Source organism: Excalfactoria chinensis, chromosome 12 (genome assembly GCF_039878825.1).
Source record: "Excalfactoria chinensis isolate bCotChi1 chromosome 12, bCotChi1.hap2, whole genome shotgun sequence".
NCBI classification, from domain to species: Eukaryota; Metazoa; Chordata; class Aves; order Galliformes; family Phasianidae; genus Excalfactoria; species Excalfactoria chinensis.
This window is the reverse complement of record NC_092836.1, coordinates 14,364,134-14,392,004: the sequence shown is the minus strand read 5'-3', so window position 1 is coordinate 14,392,004 and position 27,871 is coordinate 14,364,134. Positions and strand designations below refer to the sequence as shown.

The 27,871-nt window shown below is 44.8% G+C and overlaps 2 protein-coding genes across 11 annotated transcripts; both read left to right on the top strand.

Moving 5' to 3' along the window:
• The first annotated feature begins 1,353 nt into the window (after positions 1-1,353).
• CNBP (CCHC-type zinc finger nucleic acid binding protein) lies at positions 1,354-10,894 on the top strand. 8 transcript variants are annotated; one of them, XM_072346935.1, is made up of 5 exons: positions 1,354-1,492; positions 8,507-8,626; positions 8,916-9,008; positions 9,193-9,391; positions 9,831-10,894. In XM_072346935.1, the coding sequence occupies exons 2-5, from the start codon at positions 8,524-8,526 to the stop codon at positions 9,946-9,948; spliced, it is 513 nt and encodes a 170-aa protein (XP_072203036.1). In that variant the 5' UTR covers positions 1,354-1,492; positions 8,507-8,523; the 3' UTR covers positions 9,949-10,894. The 8 variants fall into 8 exon arrangements, with proteins under 8 accessions (XP_072203036.1, XP_072203033.1, XP_072203034.1 ...); XM_072346932.1 differs by having other exon boundaries at positions 8,913-9,008; XM_072346933.1 differs by having other exon boundaries at positions 1,357-1,492; positions 9,190-9,391.
• Positions 10,895-11,439: 545 nt separating this feature from the next.
• On the top strand, positions 11,440-27,057 carry ISY1 (ISY1 splicing factor homolog). 3 transcript variants are annotated; one of them, XM_072347622.1, is made up of 12 exons: positions 11,440-11,525; positions 11,639-11,661; positions 12,325-12,376; positions 13,629-13,694; positions 14,401-14,443; positions 14,596-14,708; positions 15,382-15,499; positions 15,692-15,814; positions 16,700-16,806; positions 17,538-17,624; positions 17,929-18,046; positions 20,035-20,162. In XM_072347622.1, exons 1-11 carry the CDS (start codon positions 11,523-11,525, stop codon positions 18,034-18,036), a joined length of 843 nt encoding a protein of 280 aa, XP_072203723.1. In that variant the 5' UTR covers positions 11,440-11,522; the 3' UTR covers positions 18,037-18,046; positions 20,035-20,162. The 3 variants fall into 3 exon arrangements, with proteins under 3 accessions (XP_072203723.1, XP_072203722.1, XP_072203721.1); XM_072347621.1 differs by lacking the exon at positions 20,035-20,162 and having other exon boundaries at positions 17,929-18,877; XM_072347620.1 differs by lacking the exons at positions 11,440-11,525; positions 11,639-11,661; positions 12,325-12,376; ... (6 more) ...; positions 17,538-17,624; positions 17,929-18,046 and adding exons at positions 19,350-19,513; positions 20,668-20,780; positions 21,412-21,505; ... (2 more) ...; positions 23,871-24,059; positions 24,814-27,057 and having other exon boundaries at positions 20,035-20,244.
• Positions 27,058-27,871: the final 814 nt, after the last annotated feature.

Below are 27,871 nucleotides of genomic sequence, written 5' to 3'. Positions count from 1 at the left end.
AGATTTACCATCCACTCCTACTGTAGGTGAGCTCCTTTGAACACTGTTACTCACCACTTGTTTGAGGTTTGGAATTTTTGGGCAGAGCAAACAGAGCAGAGGAATCGTGAGCTGACATACTTTTCTTTGTACCTAAGAAAGGTGAAGACTTTGCATTTCTAACTTCTTCACTGTCTACCTTGTTTTCTGTAGGAAATACCGACTGCACCAGAGAACAGCTGTCACGCTTTTCGCTTTTGTTCTTGAGCTGCAAGACTATCCTTGCCTAAATATGAAAGAGAAACCTGCAGAACAAGAATTGCAAGCTTCACTAACAAGCCAAATTAATTCTCGAGGTAAGTACACAGAACAAGTGCTGTTAGAAGACACTGAACTGCTGGGGGAAGATTTCATTCATTACAGTGAAGAACAGCTTAACCTATTTTATATTATAACATCACTGGAATTCTATTTGAGGCAATACACTTTCAGTGGATGCTCATTTGTCACCAGTAACTCCCGAGTAATGCGCTTTCACTCACAGTTGTTCCCTACTTTCATGTCAGCTCAGTCCCTTATATGATTTGAAGTTGCTCCAAATAAAGCAAACTTTGTATGGCATTCAGTCTGCAGATTACAACTAATGTTAAGTGCGGAATTTCCTGCCCTCACAGACACTACAAGTACAACCAGCAGAACACTGGAAAGAGTTAGAAAAGTTACTACAAACCTTTTGTCAACCTAAAGTTCTTGAGCCAAAGAAGCGATGTAAAGGACACGCGTTGTCCTACCTACTGAAACAAACTAACCGTAGTGCTGTCAGAAGGAGGAGATGGGCTCAAAGCTTTGTCCCTTCGCTCAGCCCCATTTCAGGTAGGGGCACCTTTCAGCAGGCAGCTGAGCGGGCTGTTCTCAGCGCACACTGAGTAACTATGGACAGTGCTGTTATCGCCTTGTACTGCACGGGATGTTCAGAGAGAAGCAGGTTCAGCATAACACTTTGCAGCTAATTCCGTTGCGTAGATCCTACACAAAGGCAGTATATTTACAAAGCTTCCCCTCTCCCTCGCTGAGCACTAAACTAGTCGGTGATATTATCGTATATACAGCGATGTAAATCTGAGTAAACGTGCTTTCACAATTCAGCGTTCCCAAGGAAATCCTTCTCGTATCCTTCGGTCACAACGGTGGAAACCATCGCGGTCTCCGTTTATCAGCATCACTCCTGCCCGTCGCGGCGCCGCGTCCACCATTTCGTCGCGCCGCCGCCAGCCCCGCTCCGCTGCCCCGTCAAGATGGCGGCCGCCGCTCCGCGCGCTCCCCGCCTCGCCCCGACCCCGCGTTCTCCTCCGCCCGCCGGAGGGCGGCGGGATCGTGCGGGAGCGCGGAGGGGAACGAGGCAGCCCAACGGGAGCGCGGCGGGCGGGGAGGCCGGGGACGGCTTTGTGCTGCGTCACCGGGATGGGGGAAGGGAGAGGAGAGGCGCGCCGAGGAACCCGGAGCTGCTTGTGTGGTGAGTCACAGTGCGAGGGGCAGGGAGGGGCCGCAGCGCCCATCGGCAGCACGGCTACAGCCCGGCTGCACCGCGCCGTCCCGCGGCACACCGGCACCGCCCGCCAGCTCCAGCTGCCGCCGCAACAGCGCCCGGCTGCACTGAGCGGGAGGGGGATCTTCCCGCCTTCCGGCAGCGATGATTGGTCGTCCACATTCTCAACTCCGATTGGCCATCCGGAAAAGGATTCTCGCTCTCATTGGCTGAGAGGCGGACTCGAGCGAGCCGTGTGCAGAGTCGTAGGGACGGGCGGGGCGATCTAGGGGAGAGTGCGCGGTGCCGTGTGCAAGCCGCGTGTGGCGCAGCCAGAAGGAGCTGGGAGTAGCGGGCAGGGCCGGCAGCCGGCGGGGCACAGCGACGTGCGGGAGCGCTTCTGCCGCAGCGGGGTGCGGAGTGCGCAGGTAAAGCGCCGTGCGGGGCGGGGAGGGCCGGGCGGCGGGCCGGGAGCGAGGGATGGCGGCAGAGGGCGGCGGGATGATGGCGCTGGCGCACTCCGGCCTACTGCGCGGGAAAGCGGGGCCGGCCGCGCTCGGAGCGGACAAGGGGGGGAGCGGGGCTGGGGGACGCCGAGAGGGCGCGGGGCGCGGCGGGACGGGACGGGACGGCTGGGCGGTGTCGGCGAGTGGAGCGCTGCCGGGCGGCGGGAGGCGCCGGGGAGCCCGTGTCGCTCTGGGGGATGGGAGGCCTGGGCGGGCGGGACCGTCCCGCGCCTCTCGGCCTGGCTGGATGGCGGCGGTCTCCCGCGGGCGCGGCGCTCAGCCTCTCGGCCGCGGTCCGGCGGCGGCGCGTTGCTGCTCGGCAGGCCCGGGCCGGGCACCGCGTGGCGGGGCAGGGCGGGCGGAGCGGGCCGGGAGCGGCGCCGCGCCATAGGAAAGCGTGGGTAAGGAGAAGGCCGGGGCCGGTGGGACGCGGGCGGAATAAAAGCGCTTCTGCTCTGTAACGATTTCTGTCTTTGTAAATCTCTCCCGAAGTCGCTCCGCCGGCACGGACGGGGCACGCTGCCGGAGGTAGCGCGGCCTCGGCCCGGCGCACCACGTGGCTCCCCACGTGCTGGGCCGCCGCGGGCTGAGGGTCGAGGTGTTGCAACTGAGGGCTTCCGACAAGGGGCGGACGGCGGCCTGCCGTGCATCCGAGTGTGAGCTATAAATGGATAGGAAACACAGTGTGACATCTGCTACAACCGCGAGAGATGCTGCTTTTTTCTTTTTAAAGTTCCTGTCAGACGTAGTTTGCAAGTAGCTGCTGGTACTCGTTCACTATCCAGAACGGTCATGAGGAATTATTACATGCAATAGTGTGTTCTGCTTTAATTTCAGCACTTAATTAGATCCCTCTTTTCTTCCTCAGTGCAGAATGGCATAGAGAGCCACCCTGTGCCCATCCTCCACGTGGAACGGCTCAATGAGTTTGCTGGGGCTGCATAATAGCCGTGTTAGTGCCATGTTAGTGCCATGTCCATCCTGCCCTTTAACTCATTTTTTTCCCCATTAACTAATTTTGTTAATACAACGTTTGTGCATTACAAACATCGCTCACTTCAGTTTGAAACTTTGTCCAAATAACAATTAAAAGGGAAAGAAGAAATATACGTATTTGGTAAATTGTATGTGGTACCTGTACAACTGACTAGCAGAGATGGGCAGGAAGAGCTCTTCTTCTGCAGGTTTGCTTGAACTTTAAGCTACCTCCTTTGAGTATTGAAGTACTGTTATTTGGTGGTCAGAATACTTCATTTTGTATCTTAGTAACAGTAAAACCTGGAGGCCCAGGCACTGCTAAACGCTGCAGCGTATTTTCAGGTTACAGGTGGGGAAATAAAACTGAAGCTATACTGAGTAGTTTCCATGGCAGTACCGTGTCCTGGGTTTTGGAATTCCCAAACGTTTTTTTTAGGGAAATAAACCCCTCCATGAATAGTTATTATTTTAAATGAGTAACATTTTAACTACTCCACTGGAACTGGATGCTCGTACTTTGTTAGCATTGCTTTCTATTTCTTAACCTTCTGAAGAAGCAGAGTCTGCTTGCTCTTGCATAGGATTTTTAATGTTTCAAGTGGGCTCTGGCTGATATCACATTTGAGTATGGTATGGTAGATGGGTCATAACAGCATTTGCCCAAGGGGTCTCAAGTATACAGGGTTAGTGATTTCTCTCTAGTCTGTCCCTTGAAGGGTGAAGCCCTATTAATATCAGATGTGATGCTTGTAGATCAAAGAAAGCATTTGGTAAGTATAATGAATATAGTTGCCTCTGTTGCATTCAGCTTGAACTGTTAGCAAGCTGTTGAGTTCTAAGGACCTGCTAGCATTTAGAGGAATCTTGAGTAATACATGTCACTTGTAATTGCGACAGGTCTCTGCTGCTTCAAGCAGTAATGTTGCTCACAGTATACTGCGTCCTGGTTTAGTCCATCCCTTACATAAACCAGTGTTAGTACAGAAGCAAGGACTGCCCATTCATTTCTAAGAGATGTTACAGTACTGGACAGGAGTTGCTATTCAGTGTTTGTGGCTTTTCGTGTTACAAAATATGATCTGAAGTGTGTGTAAAGGACAGAGATGTTGTTAACTGGCAATACTTAAGTAATGTTAAATTGTTTTCATGAGGGCTTCCTAAATTAGGCAAAGGGAAACGTGTTTAGGGTGGAAGGCATTAGTTCTGTGGATCTGATCTTTGCTCCTTTGGAGCTTCCCACATTATAATTCTATTGCCTCTATGTGGAACAGAGTGAGGTTTGGTAAAGAAATATACATTTCTGCTGCCACTGTTACACAAAACTTGCTGTGTTTTTTCTGTGTGGCAAAAGGTAATATCAAAAGGTGGAACTTCTGCTACGTGTTGCATTGCTCAGGGTTGTTCTGAATAAATTCTGGCTTCAACATGTCAATTAATTCTGGAGGTTGCAGTCAAATGTCTTTCAGATAACTGGAGTAAGTGTTCAACGCTGGAGTATTGCCAGAATGCTTGGCTTCCCTAATTGGAACAGGGTGAGGTTAGTGGGAAACTTAGCTTCCTCATTACCAGCGGAGCTCAAGTTAGTTCTACTTTGATCAGTTACAGCAGACTCCTAGGTGCTGTCTGAGAAAGCAGTAGCCATGGAACAAGGAACATCACGGAGGAGCTTAGTGGTAGTTCTTTCCATTTCCTGCTCTAGTTGGGCTGCTGACTCAAACCGGGACATTTGTGTCTGTGAAGACTGGAGGTTGAGAGCACCTCTAGAGAAAGTGTTGTAACAGAAAAGCCACTGAAGAATGTGATCTATGCTGCACGAGTTAATCACGTCAAAGTTTGGTGCTAAAGCTGCAGTCAGAAGAGTCTCAAATCTGATGGAGGAAACCATTGCAGTAATGCTGCTTTAGAAGTGTGAGCTGCTCAGCTCTTCAACTTCAGTAGTAGGGTGGTCATCCAGAACCAGGTCTGATGTAAGTAGGATTCACTGAACAGTTGCAAGGTGAACACTACAGCTAAGGGTGTCTGTACAGGGAGTTCTGGTAAATATGTACATTCTTTCCTCAGGGGGATGTTCTTTGAGGCGATTTCATTTGTTGTGTTTTGAAGTTCTGGAATGTTATCTGAGCCACTGACTGGGCAGACCTATCCTGCAGAGTTTGACCAGGTTCAGATAAGCAAGATGAGCCTGTAGCTCTCCACACTTTGAGATCCTGGTGAGGTGAAGGGGGGGTAAAATTGTGTGGAGTGTAAGCAGAGGGGTGAGTTGACTTGTGTAACAGTTCAGGAGTTACAGAAATCATTGCTAGATGGGACTGAGTGGAAACAACCTGAGCCTTGGTGCAGAAGGCTCATTGAAGGTGGCCTTGGTAGATAAAAGGGACCGCTGAGAACTAATCTGTAATGACTTCATGAAGAAGTAGCAACTAATAGAGGAGAACTTGTGTGGTTTTCTAACTTTATTTTGTATCTTGTAAGTAACTGAATCATGAAGCTGTGTCCGAACTGTTGGGAGGGGTATCCATTTAAGGACTTGTCTTCTGAGCAGGCCTTTTCTGGATGCTGTTCATAATCAGTGTCTGGCTTAATTTGAAAACTAAATTCTTACTCTTCTGACAAAGTTTATGTTGTTGAGGAACTTTGCCCTGATTCTTAGAACATGGTGAATTAAACTAGTATCAGTTAAATCCACCTCTAGCGAGTGAACTTGGATCCAGTTTCAGATCTTCAAGAACAGCACAAGCGTTGAACATTAAAATACTGGTGAGAAGTCCAGGCAAACTGTTAGGTGCTTTCATACACTTACAGTATCTGAGGCTGGTGTAGTATGTTTGTAATGGTGTTGATTGCAGCCATATCCTTCAGAGATGTCAGAGTTCAGGGGAATAAAAAACCAGGCCTTTGAAGAGTGGTTGTGAGGTGAATCCGTCTTGTTCAAGCTGTTGTTTGTCTTTGGATTTCTCACTGTTTGCCTCATCTTACTTAGTCAGTTTGGTAAATACCAAAAGATATAAGAGTTTTTCTCTTGGGGTGTTTAAAAAGTTAGGCTCGGATGTGAAAGTACCTCTCAGATTCCTCTGGAGCAGTGAGTACTGTGCTTTTTGCACCTCATGTGTATGGTTACTGCTAAAGGAGATGTAGGCTGACAGCGTATCCTGTTTGAAAAACTTCCACTGTGTTTCTAAAGGAGATATAGTTCACCCATAGAAACTTAGTGCACATCAGCTTGACTGCATGTGTTAGATATGCAGGTCACTGCTGGGGATAGTTCCCCATCACTTGTATTGAAGTATCAAGTGCATGGTTTGAATGAGACCCTGGGAGTTGTTAATTCAGTCTATAAAGATGTATTCCTGTTCAGTTCGAACTGTTCTCAAGAAGCACAGAATGGTGTGCCAGCTCCTGTTGTGCAGTGTTTAATGTGGTGACTTGTGAGGATTGCAAGCTGAGTGAGGAGTTTGTCTTGATACACCAATTGGAGGCTCCATTTTGTCCCTCTTGAAATGAGAAGCAGCATCAAGTATTGAGGTGCCTGAGCTCCTGCAGCTGGCTTTGCCTGTGTTTTCTGCTGTGTCAACATGGTTGCTATGAAAACAAGCATAAACAATGGCATAAAATGCCAGCTGCTGCCACCATAAGAGAGCTCTTCACCTCTGGGTGTCCTAATAAGTTTGAAACTTTGAACACTGAGAGATGGAGCAATATTGTATCTCAGGCACTCATGCAGCCAGTTGTTTTATTCTTAGCATCTGTTTGCATCCTTTTACTGCAGAATTTCAGTTTGAAGAGCAGCTGGAAGATAGATGTGGGATTACAGAAGTAGTGTATGAAACTTCTCTGGTATTTTAATTTCTCCTGCTTTTGCTGTGGTGGGAGAGATAGATGGTTATTGTGTAGAAGGTGGCTGAGGAGGAAGGAACTGTTCTGAGAGGGATGGCTAAAAAGCCACAGAAATCCATTCTGCATTAAGTACCTTAAAAATAACTGAATAAAGTTTCATGTTTATATCTTAGATGGATATAGTATATCCCAACGCTGGAGTGCTAGTTCTGGTTGCTTCTTGTGATGGTGTCTTCCTGCTGCTTTTGTAGGGACTTCCTTTGAGATGCCATGTATTCGTGTTCCTGGTCATTTGGGATGTTGGGCGGTTTTTGTTCCTTAAAGATTTGTCATAAGCCCTCATAAGACTGAGTTCTCACTTCTTACTTAAAGGTGTCCCTGTGGGAACATACAGATAATATTTCTGTTCTGGTATTAGACTTGATCTAAAAACAGATTCTGTAACATGGAGAAACTGTAGGAAAATTAGTCTGGAGGTGAAATAAGGTGAAATAAGGTAGCAAACGTACTGCTAATAATTCTACTTCCATTAAGCTGAGAGACATGAATTGGGAGAGGCCTGAGGAGCATTCAGGCAGTTTGAGTTTCATGGAAGCAAAGCTTAATGTGCCGATTTCTAAATCAGTGTACTTCAAACTTAAATATTTAACTGAAGCCTAATTTAACTTGTTCTTTTGTTCTAGTAGTCTTGCCTTGTTTTACACCTTGGGGGGGGGGGAGGTGGAAGTACTTTGCAGTCTGTTCTAACATTCCCCATCCTGAATGCTTCTCAATAGTCTGTGGCAGGCTGACTTTTCTGCTCAATGAACCACCTTCCTCCATTCCCCAATATGGGCAAAAGTGGTTTGTACTGTCATGGACAGGCATGCCTATCTGATGTTTCCCTAGCATTCTAAGGATGTTTTCCAAGTTAGCCTTGGAGATATCTGGCCAGTGTCTGGTGTCTCTTAAGGAGCCAGATGTCTTAAACATTTTCTTTTGTGTAAACTGAGGAGTGAATAGTGAAGTATGTACCCTGAACTGTGAGTTAATGTATTGAAATAAGCTGAGAAATGGTGGTCCTTTGGGTCAGGTGTCACTGCTCTTTTAGTTGTGGAGCAACTTTAGTCTTTCATATAACTGCATTGTAGCTTATTCTTACAGGGCGCTTCTAGAATGTGTTACATAGAAAATATACATATCAATGTAGAATTGATTAGTAAATAAACTGTATGTAGCTGCCATCCATGCATTCCTGTGAGAAATGCAATGAAATAATTCATAGATAGAAATATCTGGCTTTGAGCTTAACCAGGTGCTAAGGAAGAGGCAGTTGCTAAAGGGGAGAACAGCAGTGCAGTTCAGTGCAGTTAAAACAATAGTGAAGAAATGCACTTCTGCCCATTTTTTGAGTACTTTGTAAACATTTAGTGTGAAGACTGGCTACAAAAGCTGATGAAAGGGAAGTTGTGTGTAGTGCATTGTGGTTTAGAGCTTTTAGCAGCAGTGCTGAGATGAGATCCTATCTCTTATGGCTTAAATACTATTGCACTGATGATGTACAAGAAAATTCAAGTCATAAGTTCTGCTTTGTTTTCCATCCCTACACTAGAAGGGCATGAAACCTCTAAGTTTCTTGCTTTAATGTTTGGTTGAGGGAAAATGTTCTAAAAGTGTGTTTTTGTTCTTGTTTTTTTCTCCTCAGGCAGGTGATCTGCAACCATGAGCAGCAACGAATGCTTCAAGTGCGGACGCACTGGCCATTGGGCCCGGGAGTGCCCAACTGGGATTGGCCGTGGTCGTGGGATGAGAAGCCGTGGCAGAGGTAACTGCTGGCTGGGTGTTCTGTTGTTGTACAGTGAGACCACTCAGTACTCAAAGCCGGCTGCTTTAATAGTGTGTAAAATAGCCTCTGGTCTGCCAAGAAGTAATACTGAATTTGTTAATGAAGTTACCTGGTTCGTAACTCTGTAGGAGGTAACTTTTTTTTCACGGTTTCTGAGACTAAACCTAATTTGTCAGTAGTTCAGGCGGCAGAGTCCTTGATTAACTCTCAGAGATGAAGTTAAGAACATTCTTAAGCTTTTTTTCCTCTTGTTACCCATATCAAGCAGGCTTCCAGTTCATGTCTTCATCTCTTCCGGACATCTGTTACCGCTGTGGTGAGTCTGGCCATCTTGCCAAGGACTGTGATCTTCAGGAGGATGGTAAGTATCAATAAATATTCTCTCTCTTCAATTACATGGATGGAGGCCTGTGGTTGAAGAGAAGGATATTGTATGCTCATCGTAATTAGTTGGAACAGACAAAAGTCCTTCATTAAAAGCATGCTATGCTTCACTTAACCAAGGTTTTATAGTCTTGTTTGGTATGTTTTTCTTATTGTGGAAGCCTGCTATAACTGCGGTAGAGGTGGCCATATTGCTAAGGACTGCAAGGAGCCGAAGAGAGAGAGAGAGCAGTGCTGCTACAACTGTGGCAAACCTGGCCACCTGGCTCGTGACTGTGACCATGCAGACGAGCAGAAATGCTACTCTTGTGGAGAATTTGGACACATTCAAAAAGACTGCACCAAAGTGAAATGCTATAGGTAAGAGCTGAGGGAAAAGGTGGAAGTGCAAACTGAATTCTTCCTCTTACTTGGAGGAGATTAAGCTGCAAACCTTGGGTGTAGCTTACTTTGAGGAACAGCTATCCACTGATACTCAAAGCCAAGAACTGTTAAATCAGTTTGAGAAGCCAGCTTCAAAATCCTGCTTGTTCTGTGAACACAGGCCTGTACCAGCTGCAGATCTTCTGTCATGCACAGTGATGACTGAGCGGATCAGCTGGGGAATGGTTCTTTGCTATTGTTAAACACCATAACAGTCCTCGTGTCTGAGAACACTGAAGCAGAAGTTTTGAGCGCAGAGCTAGCACTGCGTGTGACCACAGTAAATAGTGCACTTGGCAGAGCAGATTTGCTTTTCTGTGCAACTAACGAATGGTTTAATTCACGTGTTGTTGTTTTATTTTTACCCCCTTCCCAGGTGTGGTGAGACTGGCCACGTAGCCATCAACTGCAGCAAGACCAGCGAAGTCAACTGCTATCGCTGCGGCGAGTCAGGGCACCTTGCACGGGAATGCACAATTGAAGCTACAGCCTAATTATTTTCCTTTGTCGCCCCTCCTTTTTCTGATTGATGGTTGTATTATTTTTCTCTGAATCCTCTTCACTGGCCAAAGGTTGGCAGATAGAGGCTACTCCCAGGCCAGTGAGCTTTACTTGCCGTGTAAAAGGAGGAAAGGGGTGGAAAAATCAACTTTCTGCATTTAACTACAAAAAATGTTTATGTTTAGTTTGGTAGAGGTGTTATGTATAATGCTTTGTTAAAGAACCCCCTTTCCGTGCCACTGGTGAATAGGGATTGATGAGTGGGAAGAGTTGAGTCAGACCAGCAAAAAACCCTCTCTGGGTTCCATGGAAGTGATCCTATGCAGGAGAAAAGATATTCTGGAAGCGTCTGAACTTCCTCATAACTTTAATTTTATTGCAATGGCCTTGGATTGTCTGACCTCAGTAGCTGTTAACACCAAGTAATATCTGTATCAGGCCCTACCTAGAGCATATAGCTGAGTGGGAGTAAACAAACAAGATGCACATGCCTGTTGATGGCCACGAGAGAGAGAGAAATCAGGAATAAACCTTAAAATAACAGTAAATCCAGTCAGTGAATGTCCACGTTGGAGAAACAGAACGCAATGGGAAGCTTTTGAATTAATACTTCAAAGTAAATCCGAAACCCAGCCATCAGTGCTCAGAGCATATATACAATTGGAGCTATTCAGGAGTTGCAAATAAATGCATTTTCACAGAAATCAAGATGTTATTTTTGTATACTATATCACTTAGACAACTGAGTTTCATTTGCTTGTAATCAGTTTTTAAAGTAAGATGGTAAAAGCAATTGAAGTCCTAGAACATAGCAGATGTAATTTTAAACTATCAATAAAGCTGGAGGAGGAAGGGGAGTTTGGCTAAAATTGTTTATTTTTGGTTTTCATGTACACGGTGCAAAATGACGTATTAAAAAGGGGTCTGTGGAGGTGTGAACCGTTCCGCTTGGACTTCTTTTGTTCTGCCTTACAGCGAGTTCCCGTCCCGTAGCATCAGGCTGTGTGCAGTATCTCGTGGTGCGCTGCGGTACTTTGGCCTTGGGCTGTCAGCACAGACTGGTTTTAAAGGCCGAGAGCTGTAAGTCCGTGCTGCCTGTGAACTTTGTTCCGTGAAATGGCTCATTGTGAACTCACACCTGCGGAGCAGTAACACCTCATGTTCTCCACGTGGTGTGAGTGCGGGCTGTGCTGCTGGCTTTATGCCGGCTGTGCTGCTGGATTTATGCTGGCTTTACGTCCTGAGCTTTCGTTCGCCTCAGGACCATGAAGGAAGCCCTTCAGCTCCCAGCTCCGTGTTGTCCCGATGGAACACGGCTGTTCACTCCCGAGCGCGGATCGCAGCGGCGGTCCCATCCCGTTTCTCGTGCCCCGTGGCGCGCATGCGCCGATAGAGCGGGGCGTCGAGTGGGGTGCGCATGCGCACGAGAGCGAGGCGCGGAGCGGAAGTCTTTGCCGCCATGCGACCCCTCTGAGGCGCGCGCGTTGCGGCGTAGTTCCGCTTCCGGGGCGTCCGTACGTCTGCTTCCGGGTCCTTCCTGAGGTGGCGGCGCGGTCCGGCTGCAGCCATGGTGAGTGCGTGGCGCCGGGGGCTCCTCCGGCTGCCCGGGTTGGATGGGAAGCGACGGGCGTTCGCGGAGCGGCCGGGCATCGCATGGAGTAACGCTTCTGTTTTCCCTTCCAGGCTCGGAACGCGGAGAAAGCCATGTAAGTACGGCCGGGGCTGCCGGCCCGTTCCTCGCGCGCGGCCTTGTTGCGTCCCGCGGCTGTTGATCCGCCCTTCAGCGGCGCTGCACAGTGCGGTACCGCGGTACGGCCCGCTGCGCACTGACAGTGTGTGGAGCAGAGAACCGAGTCGTACCGAGAGCGGCCGTGTGCATAGAGGATACAGCGAGCAGATGGCGCTATGGCTGTTCTGTGCCTCTTAACGGAACGGCTGCGTGCCTTATTGGCAATTGTAACTGCGTTAAAGAAACGGGGCCGGTGCGGGCTGCTCAGCTGTGAGACCCAAGTAGTCACACTCATAAACCTGGCTACAAAGTGCTGCGTTCCTCGCTGGAGCTTCTCTCTTGTGTTTGGTTCACCCTTGATGCTAAGTGTGTTTTGGTGCTTATAACCTGTTTTATAACCCTGTTAAAGATTTAACGTGCTGAAATTTGCTCAATAGAAGAATAGAGTTTGTCAAAGAAATAAACCAGGATTTCTAGAGTTGAAGCAGTCGCTGCTGAGAAGAGCTAGTAAATGGGTGCTTAATCCTTGCTCTTCTACAAGCAGCACTTAACAGCAAAAGGCTGCAGCAGAGCTTGTTACTGTTGGAGCGTAGCTGTGTAGGAGTAAATCTTACTTTCTTTGTTTTTTTGCAACCCTTAGGACAGCCTTGGCAAGGTTTCGCCAAGCTCAGCTTGAAGAAGGAAAAGTTAAGGTACGATGCGAAACAAACAAGCAAAAAGCCTTACATACAGCTTTGTTAGCTCTCAGCAAGAGCGGCAGGCGTGCAAGCCGTATACATACCTGTGTGTCAGCCTCCAGAAGGTCTGTGTGCTGGATGCAGGGGTTGTATAGGAGGTGGATGTTGGTCATCTGGGAAGTGGTTCATGTAGGAGCTGTGTTCCACAGTGTGACCTGAGAAAAATGCTGAAGAGAAGTTTGTTAACTAACCTGATTAGAAGCTCATGTATTTGTATGACTGAGAGGTACAATGGCTGGGCTGATAACGGGGGAAAGATTGGACACCATTTACATTTTATGTAATGTTTATTTTAGGAAGGATATCAAGTAGTTTAAAAAGCTGTAGTAGTACTTAACTAGAGGCAGTGTGCTGGGCAGGAAATATATATATGTATATATATATATATATATTTTTGAGATATATCTTCTGCAGCTGCTTACAGGAATAGATGTGCATGTGCCTATTTTTGCTGATTGTAATCACAGGGTTTACTTGGATATTTTCCCAGAAATATTGAAAAGTTCCTCTCATAATCTTCCCATTTGTTGGTATCACAATAATCTTGAAACAGGACCTTCAGGATCATTCTGAACTCGAGGCTTGCACATGACCCAACACTGGCATGTCACTAACCCAACATGTGATGTGTGCAGCTGTACATAACTGCATGATGTTGAAGGGTCAATTTGTGGAAGCACTGTAGGAAAAGGGTCGAAGTTCTTGCATGCAGAGTCCTGGAAATAAGATGAAATGTTACCTTGTGTGTGCAAGTGTGGATTGTGATGGTGAGGAAAATGGTGTTCTGGATGAATGAGAGTTGGGAGACAGATGAAGTTATCTTGGAGGAAAGGTATAGCATTTAGATAGTAGCAATTGAGAAAGAAAGGCTTGAAACTCACTGGAAAACAGTGAGTTTATTTAGATGGTGGTATAGCAAAAACCATGTGAGTTGCAGCCATCTTAAACACGATGTTTTTGTACAACAATATTATGGGGTGATATGAATAAACATATGACAGGTTGGATAACATTAAATTAAGCATATTGTTGTATTGATGGTTTAGTTTGGCAGGTCTGTAAATAGTCATTTTTTCCACTTAAATAAAACCAGTGGGAGCAGAAGGTGCTGGAGGCTGGTACCGTAGTTTGGGACTAATTGAGAGAGAAATGCTGTGAATATGTTGCTAGATTAAAGCTTTGCTGAGTCTGGCTTTTTATCAAATAGGAACGAAGACCTTTCCTTGCATCAGAGTGTAATGAATTGCCAAAAGCTGAGAAATGGAGGCGGCAGGTAAAGTGAAACTGTAGGCTTTTCTCTTTCTATAACGGGTTGAACTCCTGTAAGCAGGCTGTCAGGAACAGAAGAGCTGAGCGTTTCAGACTTCTTGAGTATACTGGCAGTTAAATCACAGAATGCTTTACACCGGAGTGTGATATCATTCACCACACTTGTTCAGAGCTGATCCAGGCACGTTTAACTACCTAGGGCCATATCCAATTTAGTTTTTAATGTGTTATGGGACTGGGATTTCATAGCTTTTTGTGGACCCCCAGCAAGTGATTGAATCCCTTCTTAATGAAGGTTGGTAAAAATCCCTTGGCAAATCCTATATTGGGTGCTCCGAGTCACCACCTGAGTTTCTTACTTCTTTGGGAGCCTCTTCTGGGCAGATTTTCCACTTTGGGAACAGTGGTCAGGCTGACTGGCCTGTCAGACAGTTCTTTGTCCATTCTTTGCTTGAAAAATCAAAGGTGAAGTTGTTGGAAATATTTATTAGGAATTTGGGTATAATTACTGCTGTAAAATGATTCCATGTATTTTAAATCTTAAAGGTACCGGATTTGTCTGAAAACAATGTTCATGTTTGAAATCGTTAAGCTCAGATCGACTTTCTGGATGAGAACAACTTGTAGAAGGACCTTTTTGGGTTTTCTAGTTGATTAGGGGTGGAATTTTTCTTTATGGAGAAATTGACTTTGTGCTGTTGTTCCATTAGATCATTGGGGAGATTTCCAAGAAAGTGGCACAGATTCAAAACGGTAAGTTTGTTCTAATGAAGTTTTGTTTGAATCTGCAGTCCTAACCCATTAGAGTAAAATAATGGTAGTCTATGTGAGCTATTTACTTAGAGTGAATTGTTCTGGAGCTTCTTGTGAACTGCTTAATGTATTGTCCCTTTTCCCTCTGATAGCTGGATTAGGTGAATTCAGAATTCGGGACCTGAACGATGAAATAAACAAACTTCTGAGAGAAAAAGGGCACTGGGAGGTCCGAATAAGGGAGCTGGGAGGTCCTGATTATGCTGTAAGTGTGGATTATTTTGTTGTGTGGTTCTTCTGCTTACAAGTGACTGATAAGGAAAATCTGTTCAGTGTTTGTTATTTGTCCAGTTTTCACTGGAGAGGAATTGAATTCAGTCCCTCATTATTCTTTGTAGCACGATCTGACATAGTTGCTTCCATGATGAGCAAATTTGGCTTTCCATTTGAAACACTAGTTTAAGTGTTGTTACCTTTCTATTAGAAGTCCTCAGCAGTGTTCTGATTTTAGCCTCCAGTAGGCATTAGTGTTTCTGTTCTGTACCTCATTAGTGTGTAGGAAGATGTGAACTTGGGTCACCTTGTTACTGCTAAAAGTGAAGTAATGAGACTCACTTTCCAGAGCACCATGTGTGTGTTTATTGTCAGACATAGTGGTGCTTATTTGTGGGGTAGCAAAACATACTGGCACAGGGAATAAAAGAGCTTTAGGTGTTTTGTCAAGGTGAATCAGGTGTCAGCCCTTCATGGTTTACACTGTGATTTCTAGTAAGTAGATAGTATATAATAAGGAGGTATGAGGGTCTTTTACTTGTTCTCTATCAGTTCATACCACCCTACATCTGTTTTCTCAATCCTTACCCCATTATGATGCCCAGGAAAGCAGGAAATAGAAGATGGAAGAGAAATAAAACAGCAACTGACTGTTTATTTTTCAGAGGATTGGACCGAGGATGTTGGATCACGAAGGGAAGGAAGTGCCGGGAAACAGAGGTTACAAATACTTTGGAGCTGCAAAGGATTTACCAGGAGTTAGAGAACTTTTTGAGAAGGAACGTGAGTAAACATAAACTCTTCCTGAGTATGGATCTACGTAGCAGTGTCTCTTGAGCAGAGTGTCTCCTGTAGCATGTAGAAAATGGTTGTTGGCTTAATGAGGTGACTAGTTGCTGTGGGGTTGGTGAGAACCAGAAATGTGCTGCAGACTATCAAGATGGACTTACTAGAACGAAGGTCGTGTTCTTCCAGCCCTCCCACCACCCCGGAAAACTCGTGCCGAACTGATGAAATCCATTGATGCAGAGTACTATGGCTACAGGGATGAAGATGATGGTATTCTAGAGCCCCTGGAACAAGAACATGAGAAGAAAGGTATGCGAGATTCAAAACCCAACATGAATAATTAGTGGGTTTTGTTTGAAATAAGATGTGTAGTCATCGGTGTATCCTTGTAACCTCAGTGTAGAGAGTAGTTGTTCAAGAGTAGTTGCTCTTAACTCTTCTTGAAGCAACAACATTTTTTACTTGGCTTGTATGTTACTTCACGGTGATGTTCTCTGCTAATTCTGATTCTGGATCTAGCACCCTCTTTCCTGGGGAGACATAATTCCAAACAGAGGGGCACAGTTCTAAAATGAACGGTTAACTTTGTTTTCTATCTTGTTAAATAACAAGATTTAACATTCCTTTTCATGTCCCATGCTGTCAGTCCCAACTAAATACATCTTTTGAACCAGAGGCACTTTTTTTTTTTTCTCCCTTTAATGTTTTGTAACAAAGCAATGGTCTTGTCAAGTAAGTTCTTTGATCCTTCTGTATCCTCGAGTTAATTCTCCCGCTTGCAGCTGGCAGAGTGATTCCAACCTTACCTTTGAAATATGCTTTGCCCAAATCCAGCACATCTTAGTATCCTTAAATATTAGAGGGTGGGCTCCTCAGCAGAAGAGGGAGAATTTTGCAGGTATAAGAGGAGTGGAAAACAGCGGAAATAAGTTTTGGACTCCCAGACAATACTTGCAGGCAATACTGGACTAGGTAAACCCGATTCTGAGCCAGCACGTCAGTCCTATGAAAAGCAATGAAGGAATTGGACATTTTCATGTTTTGGTTCTGCTCGAACCAAAGTCTTGGCTTGAGTTAATGTGGCTGACGTAACCTTGAATTTGTCTTTCTGTGCACGTTGCAAGGGATGTCTCATTTGATGGGGGTGACTCTTGATGAGTCAAGACATGCTTGCCATTTTCTTTTGCTAAACAGTTATAGCAGAAGCCGTGGAAAAATGGAAAATGGAGAGAGAGGCAAGACTTGCGAGGGGTGATGAGGAGGAGGAGGAGGAAGTAAACATCTACGCTGTTGATGATGAGGTATGTGATGGCTAAGGAGATGCTGCCTTTTTTCTGTGCTGCGTCCTTCGGAGCAGAGTTATTTTGCTGAAAACCTTTCTGCTGGTGCTGAGTTCTGCCTTACTTCCTATTTAATTGCCCCTGTTTAGTAATAGGTGAGTATGGCTGGTGAAGTTTAGAGCAGTGAAAGCTGGTGGCTAAGAAGGGTGCTTTGCTAGAATGAAAAACAGCAAACAGCTCAGACCTTGTTACAATTACCTGTTGTTCCCTGGACTGCTGGTATTTGTGAGGTTAACAGAGCAATGTTGAGTTATGCTTCCAAGTATAATCTACACCAGTAATAACATGGGTGGCTATGTGAATTTCACTCTGTCACTACGTAGCAAAACCATTCTATAACCAGGGGCTTTTCATACTTGAATTCTGATACAAGGTTTTGCTGATGATGCAGTTGTAACTGCAACGTGGTTTTGCTTCTTTATTTTCCCTGCACCCAAAGGTAGTAAAGAATGTTCCTAATGCTCTGTGAGCTTTGTGAAAGGGATTTGAGAACCAGTTCTTATATCTTAGTTTGTACCTAAGTGAGTTTGCCACTAGAATAAAAAAGGTGGTCCGTAAGTCGAAACTGGTCATTCCTTCAGTGTCTTGTTGTTTGGTCCTGCACGCCTCCATCCTGCATTTCTTCCTTCTGGCAGAACTGTTGGACTTCTTCAGGAAGCAAAACTTGATGTGGCTTTTTTATTCTTTTTCAGTCTGATGAGGAAGGTGGCAAAGAGAAAGAAGGTGAAGAAGGCCAACAGAAATTTATCGCGCATGTTCCAGTGCCATCTCAGCAGGAGGTAAGGCACCAGAAAGCTGGGCTGCACAGATGTGCTCCTTCTGTGATTCTATTCTGTAGCTGTTCAGTGCTCTTGCAAATGCTGTGAAATTGGCCAGAAATAAGGTACCACCGCTGTGTCCATCCTCATCAGAGAGCTGCTAAAAGTGTTATCAATACAGCATAACACTGCAATGCATTCAAACTTAGCACAGAATGATTAAATTCCAGCTACCGCCTCTTTTGCATTTCTTCTTTAGTAGCTGGGCGTTCTTGATGTCAGCACTTCAATTAAGCTGAATGGCTTTGTGTTTTTATATTTGCAGATTGAGGAAGCTCTCGTGCGGAGAAAGAAGATGGAACTTCTTCAGAAGTATGCTAGTGAAACGCTGATGGCACAGAGCGAGGAGGCAAAAAGACTTCTAGGATTATAACACTGCACTAGTATGTCCTGTTCTATAATCTGTCCTAAAGCAACAGTTTCTTGTATTCTGGCAGCAACCAGTTTAAGCTCTGAAAGTCCTGAAAGAGCAAGTTGTGATTAAGTTGGTGCTTTTCTACAGAAGGGAAAACGCCCTTTTTGTTCTGTCTGCTAGGATGACTTGTATTTTGGTGCTGAGAAAGATGGAGCCTGCTTTAACTTGCTCTCTGCATCTTCAGTGAAGTCCTCAGTCCTTTCACTTTGTGAATGGTCTGTGCAGTGGTGCCTCTTACAGGGGGAGCAGCAAGGCAGGGGGCTTATGAGCCACGAGAGAAATCTGACCGATGGTTCTGCCATCTGTATCCTGACTGTACGTGTGCACGTTATTCTCATGTTGAATTGAGCTGACCTGAGCCCAGAAGGAACTTCCTCCTTGATGCCTGGTTAGTTTAGCAGTTAGATCCCTGTTTTGAAATGACTCGATGGGCAGATCTTACGATTGGCTTTGAAGGTGATTTGCTTCTTTATACAATGTGTAACGCATCTACATTTGTTGCCATTCTTATGGGTTTTAGCCATGTTTGTGTGGATTGCCTGAATGCTGGATATTTCAGCAGCTGTTGTACATACTTGCACCCTTACAATATTTTGTTCATTTTTAGTAAAATTTTTGTACAGACCGATGTCTTGTTTCTTTCTGGCTTAAAGGATCATTAACTGCTGTAACTGCTGCTTTGGGTGTGCAGTGGGCTTAGAGGTGTGGATGGAGTGGGCTTGTAAGTACCGCTGGTGCAGCAGCTCAGCTTTCACTGCGCCCTGGTGATGGTGATCACTATAAATGTGCTTACATGTGCTTTTCTGTGTTGGAGTTGTGCGTTGTGCAGGATCTTGGCCTGGACCATGAAGGAATAAGCTCTGTAGTGCTCGGGTTGTTCTGTTCTCTGCAGCTCTCTGCACATGCTGTTGTGTTTCAGCAGTGCCCTGGCTTTGTTTCATTCCTGCCAGCAGCTCAGTGGTGCTGGTTGGATGCAGCCCCCACCCGCTGCATAAAAGCCGCGTGGGCCCCGGGGGTCCATTTCTCCCTTCTGTCTGGGGTTGGTGGGAAGAACAGCTCCGGGTTCGGTGCCGGGAATGAGTGGAGCTGCTTCATCCGCATTAGCCGGCAGCACTGCGGGGTACCCAGCCCTGTTGTAGTGCCATACCGTGCAGTGCCATACCGTGCCGTGTAGTGCCATACCGTGCCGTGTAGTGCCGTACCGTGCCGTGCCGGCGGTGTCCTCGGGGCGGATCCTTCCGCAGGGCGGTCTCCGGGGCGGGGCCGGGTTTTGAAGCCGGGGCGGCGGTGGCGGTGCGGCCGTTCGCGTAGTTCCGCCATGCGCCGGGCGCTGCCGCTCCGTGCGCTGCTCGGGGGCGGCTTGTCGGGGCGGCGTGCCCGGCTGTCGGCGTTCGGAGCGCGGCGCTGCGGCCCGGCTGCGGAGAGCGGCGGGAAGGTGGGCGAGAGCTCGGCCGGCTGCTGCGGGGCGGAACGAAACCGAAACGGGCGCGGGCGGAGGATGCGGAACGCGGGGAAACGGCGGCCGCGGGGCGGGGTCTGCGCGCTGCTGGGCGCTGCTGGGCGCTGCTCGCTGTGCGGAGCGCGATGCGGGCCGTGCTGCGCTCTATGGGAGAACTCGTGGTTTTGGGAAAGTGCTCATCGAGGGGCCGGCCCGGCGCTGTGCCCAGCTGCGGGAAATGCACCCGATGAATAATTGATGGGGAGCAAAGTGCTGCTGCACAAGGCGAGGTGCCTTTGGTGCCGGGTTCTGTCAGCCTGTCCCGGCTCCACGGACCGGAGCTCCGCCCTGTTCTCCCTGTCACGCTTAACTTATTCTTAGTCCTTGTTTATCAAATGCTGACAGAGGAGATGGTGAACCGAAAGCCCTGGGCTCCGTTTCAGGGCTAGGAGAGGAATTTATCAGATATGTGTGTGTGGATGGTCAATGTACTCTTGCTTTTCAATTCCTTCTCGCAGCTGAACGTCCTGCCGTCCTTTGGGTTTCTTTTTGACATTGACGGCGTGCTGGTACGAGGAAAGACTCCGATACCTGCTGCAAGAACAGCCTTTCAGAAGCTGGTTAACTCTCAGGGGCAGTTCTTGGTGCCTGTGGTATTTGTCACCAACGCAGGGGATTGCCTTCGCCAGAAGAAAGCAGATCAGCTGTCCCATATACTGGGAGTTCCAGTGAGTAGCCTAAATCTTACGTGTTGAGTTGCTTACTTTTGGTGAATGTGTCTGTTGCACAACCTCCCATTACACGCTCAGTGAGTTTCTGTTTGAGCACCGTAGTTAAAGCTGGAGCAGTTCTGAGTTTTCTGTCCCCATCTGTTTCCTAAGTGAACTTAGAGAGCCTTGTGTTTGTGCTGAGTAGAGGAGCTGTGGAGGCTGGAAGGGTTGTGCATTAGTAGCGTAGTTATGTCTTTTTTTTCTGGGATATTGTCAGTCGGGCTGTGAATCTGAGGCAGGAATGATACAGCAATAGGCTTCATGTGGGTATGTGTGATGGTTTTGTAACTGATAGAATTTGCACCCCTGTTAATTATGTCGGTGCAGAAATAACTTCCCTGAAAAGCAACGTACTCCTTTTTGTTCTTGAATTCCAAACAGGTTTCACAGGACCAAGTGATGATGTCACACAGCCCCCTGCGGATCTTCAAACGTTACCATCCAAAATGTGTGCTGGTTTCTGGACAAGGACCGCTTCTTGACATTGCTCAGGAGTATCTTTAAAAGAACAACAAGACTTTCCATTCAAGTATTTTCCTTAATCAAGTTCAGAAGGCCAAACATTTCAACACTAGGAATGCGGTATTGAGAGCTCACTAATTAGCTATGGCAGTTGTTATTGTTTTGAAAACGGTCTGTTTTTTGGTTGTGTTTTTTTTTGTTTCAATTTGTTCTACACTTTTTCACCTTATTCTCATGTCTTTAATGAGGAAGGAAAAATGACTGTTATTTTTTGGTTCATATATGTGTGGTGAGCCTTTGGCACAAGGGTTTGTGATCTCTTCCTATACTATTATTAGGCTGTTGACTTATTATGTTTATGTAAAGATGATCTTGGGAGTCTTGCAGGCATTGAGTGCCTTCTTCCTTTTCACCTGGTATTTTGAGCTGGCTCTCTACTCCATTTCTGTCTTAAGACTTCAGCCATAGAGGACTCTGTAAATGAAACAATGATTGTTTATCTCATGCAAGAAAAAGTCTTAGATATGTAGCTTTCATTCCTAAATAGTCTGTTTTAGCAGGTGATAAGCAGCACGTGTTAACAGTAATCATCAAAACTGAGTTACAGAGCTGTAAAGTATTTTGATATAAGCCATTCTGCGTCCTTAACTGGGGTTCTGCCAGCCTGGGGTTCAGCCAGCCTGTCACCATTGAGATGCTGCGGGAGCGGTACCCGCTGCTGGACGTCGTTGACCATGACAGAGCACCTGACGTTTTGGTGAGCCTGTGTTTTAAATGTTTAGTCATGAGATAACATTCAACACTGGAGGTCAATATTTGAGCTATAGAGCTGGTGGTGTTGTCTCGTGTTGCATTGTGACTTTGCTTTTATTTCCTGCTTCTCTATTTGTTTTATTGCGACATTTTTCAAGGACAACTGTGCAGAGTTTTTCTCCTGCTTGTGGTAATTCCTTAACGAGTGTTTGCATTTTGTAACTCACTGCTGTGCCACTATTACAGATATCCAATTCAAAATCTATTTTGGAAACATTATTGACTTCCTTGGATGCATGGAAGATGAAGTAAGCTTTTTCTTCCAGTAGAGGAGAGCTGTGGAAATGATTCTATAGGCCACGAAGTTGCTTTGATTGTAAAGTAATGATTCACAGCTAACGAACTTTTCTCCAAAAGGCTGCTTGTATCGTTTATACAGTTACTTAATTGTATTTAAATATTAACAGTTCCTACTGCTAGTTCACATAGGCAGCATGTCTTTTAAACCAGGTCTTGCAGTAGCAGATGTTTAATCTTGTAGAAAACTTTCACTTTTTTTCTTATTTCAGTGCCCTTCTGCTGTGGAGCTCCCCAAGATCGAGGGTCAGTTATGTTTACTTCATTTGCAACTATCCCTTAATAGATGGAATATCTTTGTTGTACTTCTCATTATCATTAGAATTTATTCTCAGATTGCTGGTCATACTGGGAAGTTGGCATAGACAATTATAAAGCTTCCTTATTGGTGACGTCTGTTATTAACACAGAATGCATAAGGTGTGGTAAAACCATTTTATGTGTACAGCTTTCAGCCGTGTGTTCTTGAAGTTCCCAAAGGAAGGGGAGATCTGTGTTCCTCTTTTATCTTCCTTTAGGAGGCTGTTCTTGAATTCCATTTGAATATTAAGAATGAACTGACATGTTCAGAAACGACTGGTCTTGACTTCACAGTATTCAGGAGGGTCAGCTCAGAGCTGTGGTGTGAGAAGTATCTTCTTTCAGCATACTGAGCAAAGGAACATGACTGATGGGTTATTTCAACACTGTACGTGAACTTCGAGAGTTCACAGTGGTACAGAGGGCTTAGAAGCATCATTTATAAGTTAACATCTTGTGCTGTGGAACTATTTGGCCATTGGAAAGAATCAAAGAATTTCTTAAACGTATAGATTTTGCATTGGGAGCTTTGTTACTTCTGATATTCTTCTATGAATGAGCAGGAAACATTAAAACCATTGTTAGTGCAACTATATCATTTTGTCACCTTTAAATCAAATTAATGATCAGCCTCGTTTGTACCAGAGGTGGTACGGTGCCCTGTTAACTCTGTTATGTATTTCTTGATTATAGCTGTTGTTTTGTTTGGGGAGCCTGTCAGGTGGGAAACCAACCTTCAGCTGATAATTGATGTTTTGTTGACGAGTGGCTATCCTGGAAATCCGTATCACCATGAAAATTACCCTCATATACCTGTACTTGCTTGTAATATGGATCTAATGTGGGTAGCTGAAGCACAGTCTCCAAGGTAAGTGCAGCTATAATGCCATGTGGGTATGGCATGTGGCATCTTAGGTTTGTCCTCACTTCTTCAGTGCAATTAATGGTCAGTATTTCCACACTTAATGTCTGTATGGCTTTATGGTAGGTCTCAGGTTCAAATACAACGTTTCAAAAGCAGTGCGCTGTCAGCAAGCACTGCCTTATTACTACCATTGTATCCAGGAAATGAGTTGCTGGAGAAAAGACTGCTTTTATGATGTCAGCTTCTTTGTTTCCCCACTCAAAAAAGAGATGTTTTTGTTTGAAGGCTGAGAGTCTTGTAGGTAAATTGAGTTATCAGCAACTTGCTGCAAAATTAATTTGTTCCATGATTTTTTGCATCTCTTCTTGAGGGAAACCCACTAAGTTTTGTGTTTTCATACTCCATGCTGGATTTTGGTATTCTCTTGTTTTTAAAGGCAGATTAATTTTCCTCCTGTTGGCTTTTGACTTTCCTTTTCCATTTCTCCTCCTTGTCAATTCAGCTGCTTCTGTTCAGTCACTGCAAAGAGCAGATCGCAGCCTAGGCATTATTTCAAAGGGCATCCCTTTTGTAAATGATCAGTGCAAATGCATGCCAGGCTACTGCAAATTGTTGCTGTGTTTTTAAAACCAATATGTTCCAATTATGTTTTCTTCATTATCATCTTCATAAGTTAGTTAATCAGCAATTATTATTGAAAAAGTTGTGGGAATGCTGCATGCAAGTGGAGGGAAATCTCATAGTAACAGCAATTGTCCCATAAAAGATAACTAAATTAAAAGGTCTTGGCTTCTTTTCCTGTACACTTGATACAGTTTGATTTGTCACGTATCTTTCCATCTTTTAGGTTTGGGCATGGGACATTCATGGTGTGTCTGGAAAACATTTACAAGAAGATTACTGGCAAAGATCTGAAATACGAGGCCTTAATGGGCAAGCCTAGTGAACTGACCTATCAGTATGCAGATTACCTTCTCAGGACTCAAGCAGCAGAAAGGCAATGGAAGCAACCCATTCGAACTCTTTATGCTGTTGGGTAAGAAATTATAGGTCTAATGAATACACCAAGAAATTACTTACAAGGTAAATACTGAAAAATAGAAACACACAACTCTTTGTATGGTTGGGCCCGTTATGTCACTACCAAAAATGGTTAGCGCTGCGTTGTGATGTTTTTGTGCCTCGAAGCTGTTTCTAACCTTCAACTTAATTCTTAGATGTTTCTGCATGCCATTTTCTGTGTGAGTATGAAAGGGAGGTTTTATGTCTCTTCTTAAGCCTTTAACAAGGAGTTTGTGAGGGGGTCGTTTTGTTTTCTTAACACCCACAAGCTTTGAGTAGTACGTGACATTTTAAGGAATATAGAGCTAGAGTTGATTTGAGGTGTAATTGAACTTGCTCATATACTCCTATGTGCGCAGTGACATTATAGAATCATTTTAATAGAATGAGATAAAGCTCTGTTTTATTAAGGATTGTTCCAGAGTCTCCCAGATGCTTGGAAAAATAACCTCATTAATGGACTGCTAATACCTATTCTTGCTTTCCCCTTTGCCCTATCCCAGTCTGGAATTTTCATTATGGAGCACTTTCACTTCTATTAAATGTCAGGGTTAGTGAAATAGCATAATAAAGTTGCTGTATGAGTGGATTTTCTCCTGTGTAAAAAAACTCCACGGGAAGTTATGGAAAATGCAAAATATGTAGTTAAAACCTTGATGTCTTCTCATACACTTGAAACTGGAGAACTAAAATTGTGCTGCTGACTGAAGTACTATTTGTATTTCCAGGGATAATCTCATGACTGATGTTTACGGTGCTAACCTTTACAATCGCTATCTTGAAGAGAAGAATTCCAGAAAAGGCTCAAAAACGTGGATTCAGGCCCAAGTTGCTGGAGGCAGAGGGTCTGCTGCGCTCTCTCAGGATGATGAGATAGACAACAGCTGGGAGAATGAACTGGCATCCTCGGCTGCTACCCACTGTAGGTCTGTTCTTGTTTGTACCGGGGTTTACAACCCGCACACGGAGGTGCCCTTGGATACCAAGGAGAGCAGAACTGAAATGGTATTCCATGGGCACAGAGATTTTAGGTTCGATCCTGGTTTAGTAGAACCGGATCACGTGGTACCAGACGTTAATGCTGCTGTAGACCTGATCTTCCAGTTGGAGAACTTTACTCCTAATTGAGGTGACATGATTTCTTCAGGACTGTTTGGTGTTATGCTTTTCTTCCCCTAAACTGTGCTTTAAAATCATGCCACAAACTCCTTTCTATTTATTTATTTTTACTTTTCAATTTACATAATATTATATAAATATGAAAGTAGATTAATGTGCTTAATATACTTACTATAAGACTGTATAAATTCAAAAAATCTGTTTAAAATACTTGATTTAAGTTTACTTAATTATAAATAATACTTTTTAAGTATTTCAAACCGTAATTTCTTGCTTTAGCTGTCTTTTATTTGCATCTTATTCATTATTTTAGGTATTCCAGTAGTAATTTATCATCATTGCTTATGTTTTATTGGTACTTAAATTCCTGTGTGCCCATTCATTCTTTCCTTTCTTGAAAGACTTACTCTCTAGTTATTGAAGGTTTTTGGTCATTCACACGATTACAGATTGTTTGATACAGAGCACAGTAGGTATTCTGCAAATAACAAGCACTCTTTTAACTGTGTTGCTTCACATAAAGGCTGAATTTGAGTATGTATTGTCTCTGTACTCACTCAGATATAACCATGCAGCCTTCCTTTTTACCTGCTTTCCAATTTTTCCAGCGTATCTGGACCTGCATTGCTGCTATGCTCTGACTCAAAGCCTTAAAAGAAATACCAGTATAAGCTGATGAAGGCTGCACTGTTAACACAAATTTTGGAGCTCCTGCTAACTGAACAGTCATAAAGGGAAAGCAGCTAATAGTGAGTGTCCTGTGTGGTGTAACACCTGGGCTTTTTTTGTTGTTGCTTTCTTATTTGCATTTCTGTGGGGAATTTTGGAAAGCTTTAGAAATTGTTTTGGGCATTTCAGCTGGACTTCTCCACTGAGTGACTGCTATCTGGGCAAAAAGTGCCTACTGGTTTACTTGAAGCTTTGTACCACCGTGGTCGCTGACTGTCATTGAGTGTAATGTGTTTTGTTGTGTGTCAGTGTTATGTGTTTGACTTGTGGATTTTTATAACTGTTCATTTTTAAAAAGAAAAAAACCTTATTTTTATAAAATATTTCTAACAATTTTAATCCTAAAGATGTGTTTGAAAATGTCCTCTGTGTTGGTTATAACACAGTGAGATAACACTTGTGAGATAAGCTGTGTGTCTGTCCTTTAACGTTTGGAAAACATAAGTCAATTAAAAGCTTAAAAATGAAGTCAACTTACACAGAAGTATCATGTAAAATCACCTCAGGAGGTGTGGGAATCTGTTTTGTTTCACAAATAAGAAGTGGTACAAACAAATCTGGGGGTCTTCTGTTTCATGGCAGAATGCCACCTTACAAACTCTCCAGCTGATGGCGTAAGGAGAAATGCCTTCCTGGCCAACTTATACTCTGCTTATTATCCCAAAATCAAAATCTGAGCCCTTTTTGTGTCACCATGAAGTCAGGCTTTTGTTGTGTTTTCTGTTTGCATAGCACTCCAGTCACTTCCACTACTGTCAGGTTTGTTGATTAACTCTCTCTCATTTAGTAAGCAGCTTTCAACATACCTTGCTGGATGCAGGGTTCTTAGTTTAAGGACACTGCTCCAAATGTTGTATTTTATTTTTATTCACTGGGAAGCTATTCCAGCAGTCTGTTCTTACCTTTCTTACTGTTACAGCAAGTGAATACGTGTCTGTTTCTTTGTCTCTTTTCTGTAATGCACCAACTACTTGCGAAGCATGCCAAATGTTATTAAGTAAAGAATGTTGTTAAGGCTTTGCAGGACATCGGGGTAACCGAAGTTGTGTTGTTTCAGTACTGAAGCACTTTGCTGAATCCTTTCTTAACTGGAAACTGTTTCAGACTTTCAGTGATGCAGGGAATAAAAACGTAGAAGTTGATGAATAATGCACTGCTCAATTTTTTCTCTTTTTTTTTTTTTCCCCCACCTTGATTTAAAATAAAACTTTCTATGTCACATCTTGAAACTCTAAAACGTCAAAAAAGCAACGACCGGCTCTGTAGCACGCCCTGCCCTGTCGGTACCGCTGCCTGTAGAGAGAGCGGCCTCAGCCCAGCCGCGGCGCTGCCGGCCTTGGCTCTGCAGGCGGGCCGCAGGGGGCGCTGTCCGCCATATTGACTGCCCGCCATGTTGGGTTACCTCAGCGGGGAGAAGGCGCCGCGTGGTGGTCGGCGCTGCGCCGGCGGGGTGTGCCTGAGGGTCTCTTCTCCATGCTTTGTTTGTTCACCTGTATTGTACAAGTAGTAGTCGATGTCCTTACACTGTTCTTCGGAGCCCAGGGTATTTCAAGTTCTTCATCCTCGAGGACCAAACTCCACATTGGTAAGTTGGTAAAATGCTTCAAAAATGGCAGGTGCTGGGATGCATCTTCTCATTCTTATCTTCTCTTGGTTTCAAATGCTGAGCACTCGGTCCTTCCTTGGTCAGTGTTTGTCAGACCCGTTCTGCCCTGGCAGTGGTGCACCTGAAATCAGCATACATTGCCCCAAGTTTGTCTGTAGTTGACTTCAAATATATCAGAAATATGCCGGCTTAGTATAAGTTATATTTAGAGTTGATATGTTTTCCTAAATCTAAGAATTGTTTGGGCTTTCTTGAACGAGAAGATAAACAGGGGCAATAAGTGACTTTTATTTATTTTTCCTGTGAAATGTGAAAATGCAGCAGCAGCTGAA

Excerpts from the sequence above, each read along its gene's own strand:
- CNBP (XM_072346928.1), top strand. The coding sequence starts at position 8,524 with ATGAGCAGCAACGAATGCTTCAAGTGCGGACGCACTGGCCATTGGGCC. Across the intron at positions 9,009-9,189 it reads CTGTGATCTTCAGGAGGATG|AAGCCTGCTATAACTGCGGT; the intron begins GTAAGTATCAAT and ends TTCTTATTGTGG. Across the intron at positions 9,392-9,830 it reads ACCAAAGTGAAATGCTATAG|GTGTGGTGAGACTGGCCACG; the intron begins GTAAGAGCTGAG and ends CCCCCTTCCCAG.
- ISY1 (XM_072347620.1), top strand. The coding sequence starts at position 19,397 with ATGCGCCGGGCGCTGCCGCTCCGTGCGCTGCTCGGGGGCGGCTTGTCG. Across the intron at positions 20,245-20,667 it reads CCCATATACTGGGAGTTCCA|GTTTCACAGGACCAAGTGAT; the intron begins GTGAGTAGCCTA and ends AATTCCAAACAG. Across the intron at positions 23,027-23,870 it reads GCTGAAGCACAGTCTCCAAG|GTTTGGGCATGGGACATTCA; the intron begins GTAAGTGCAGCT and ends TCCATCTTTTAG.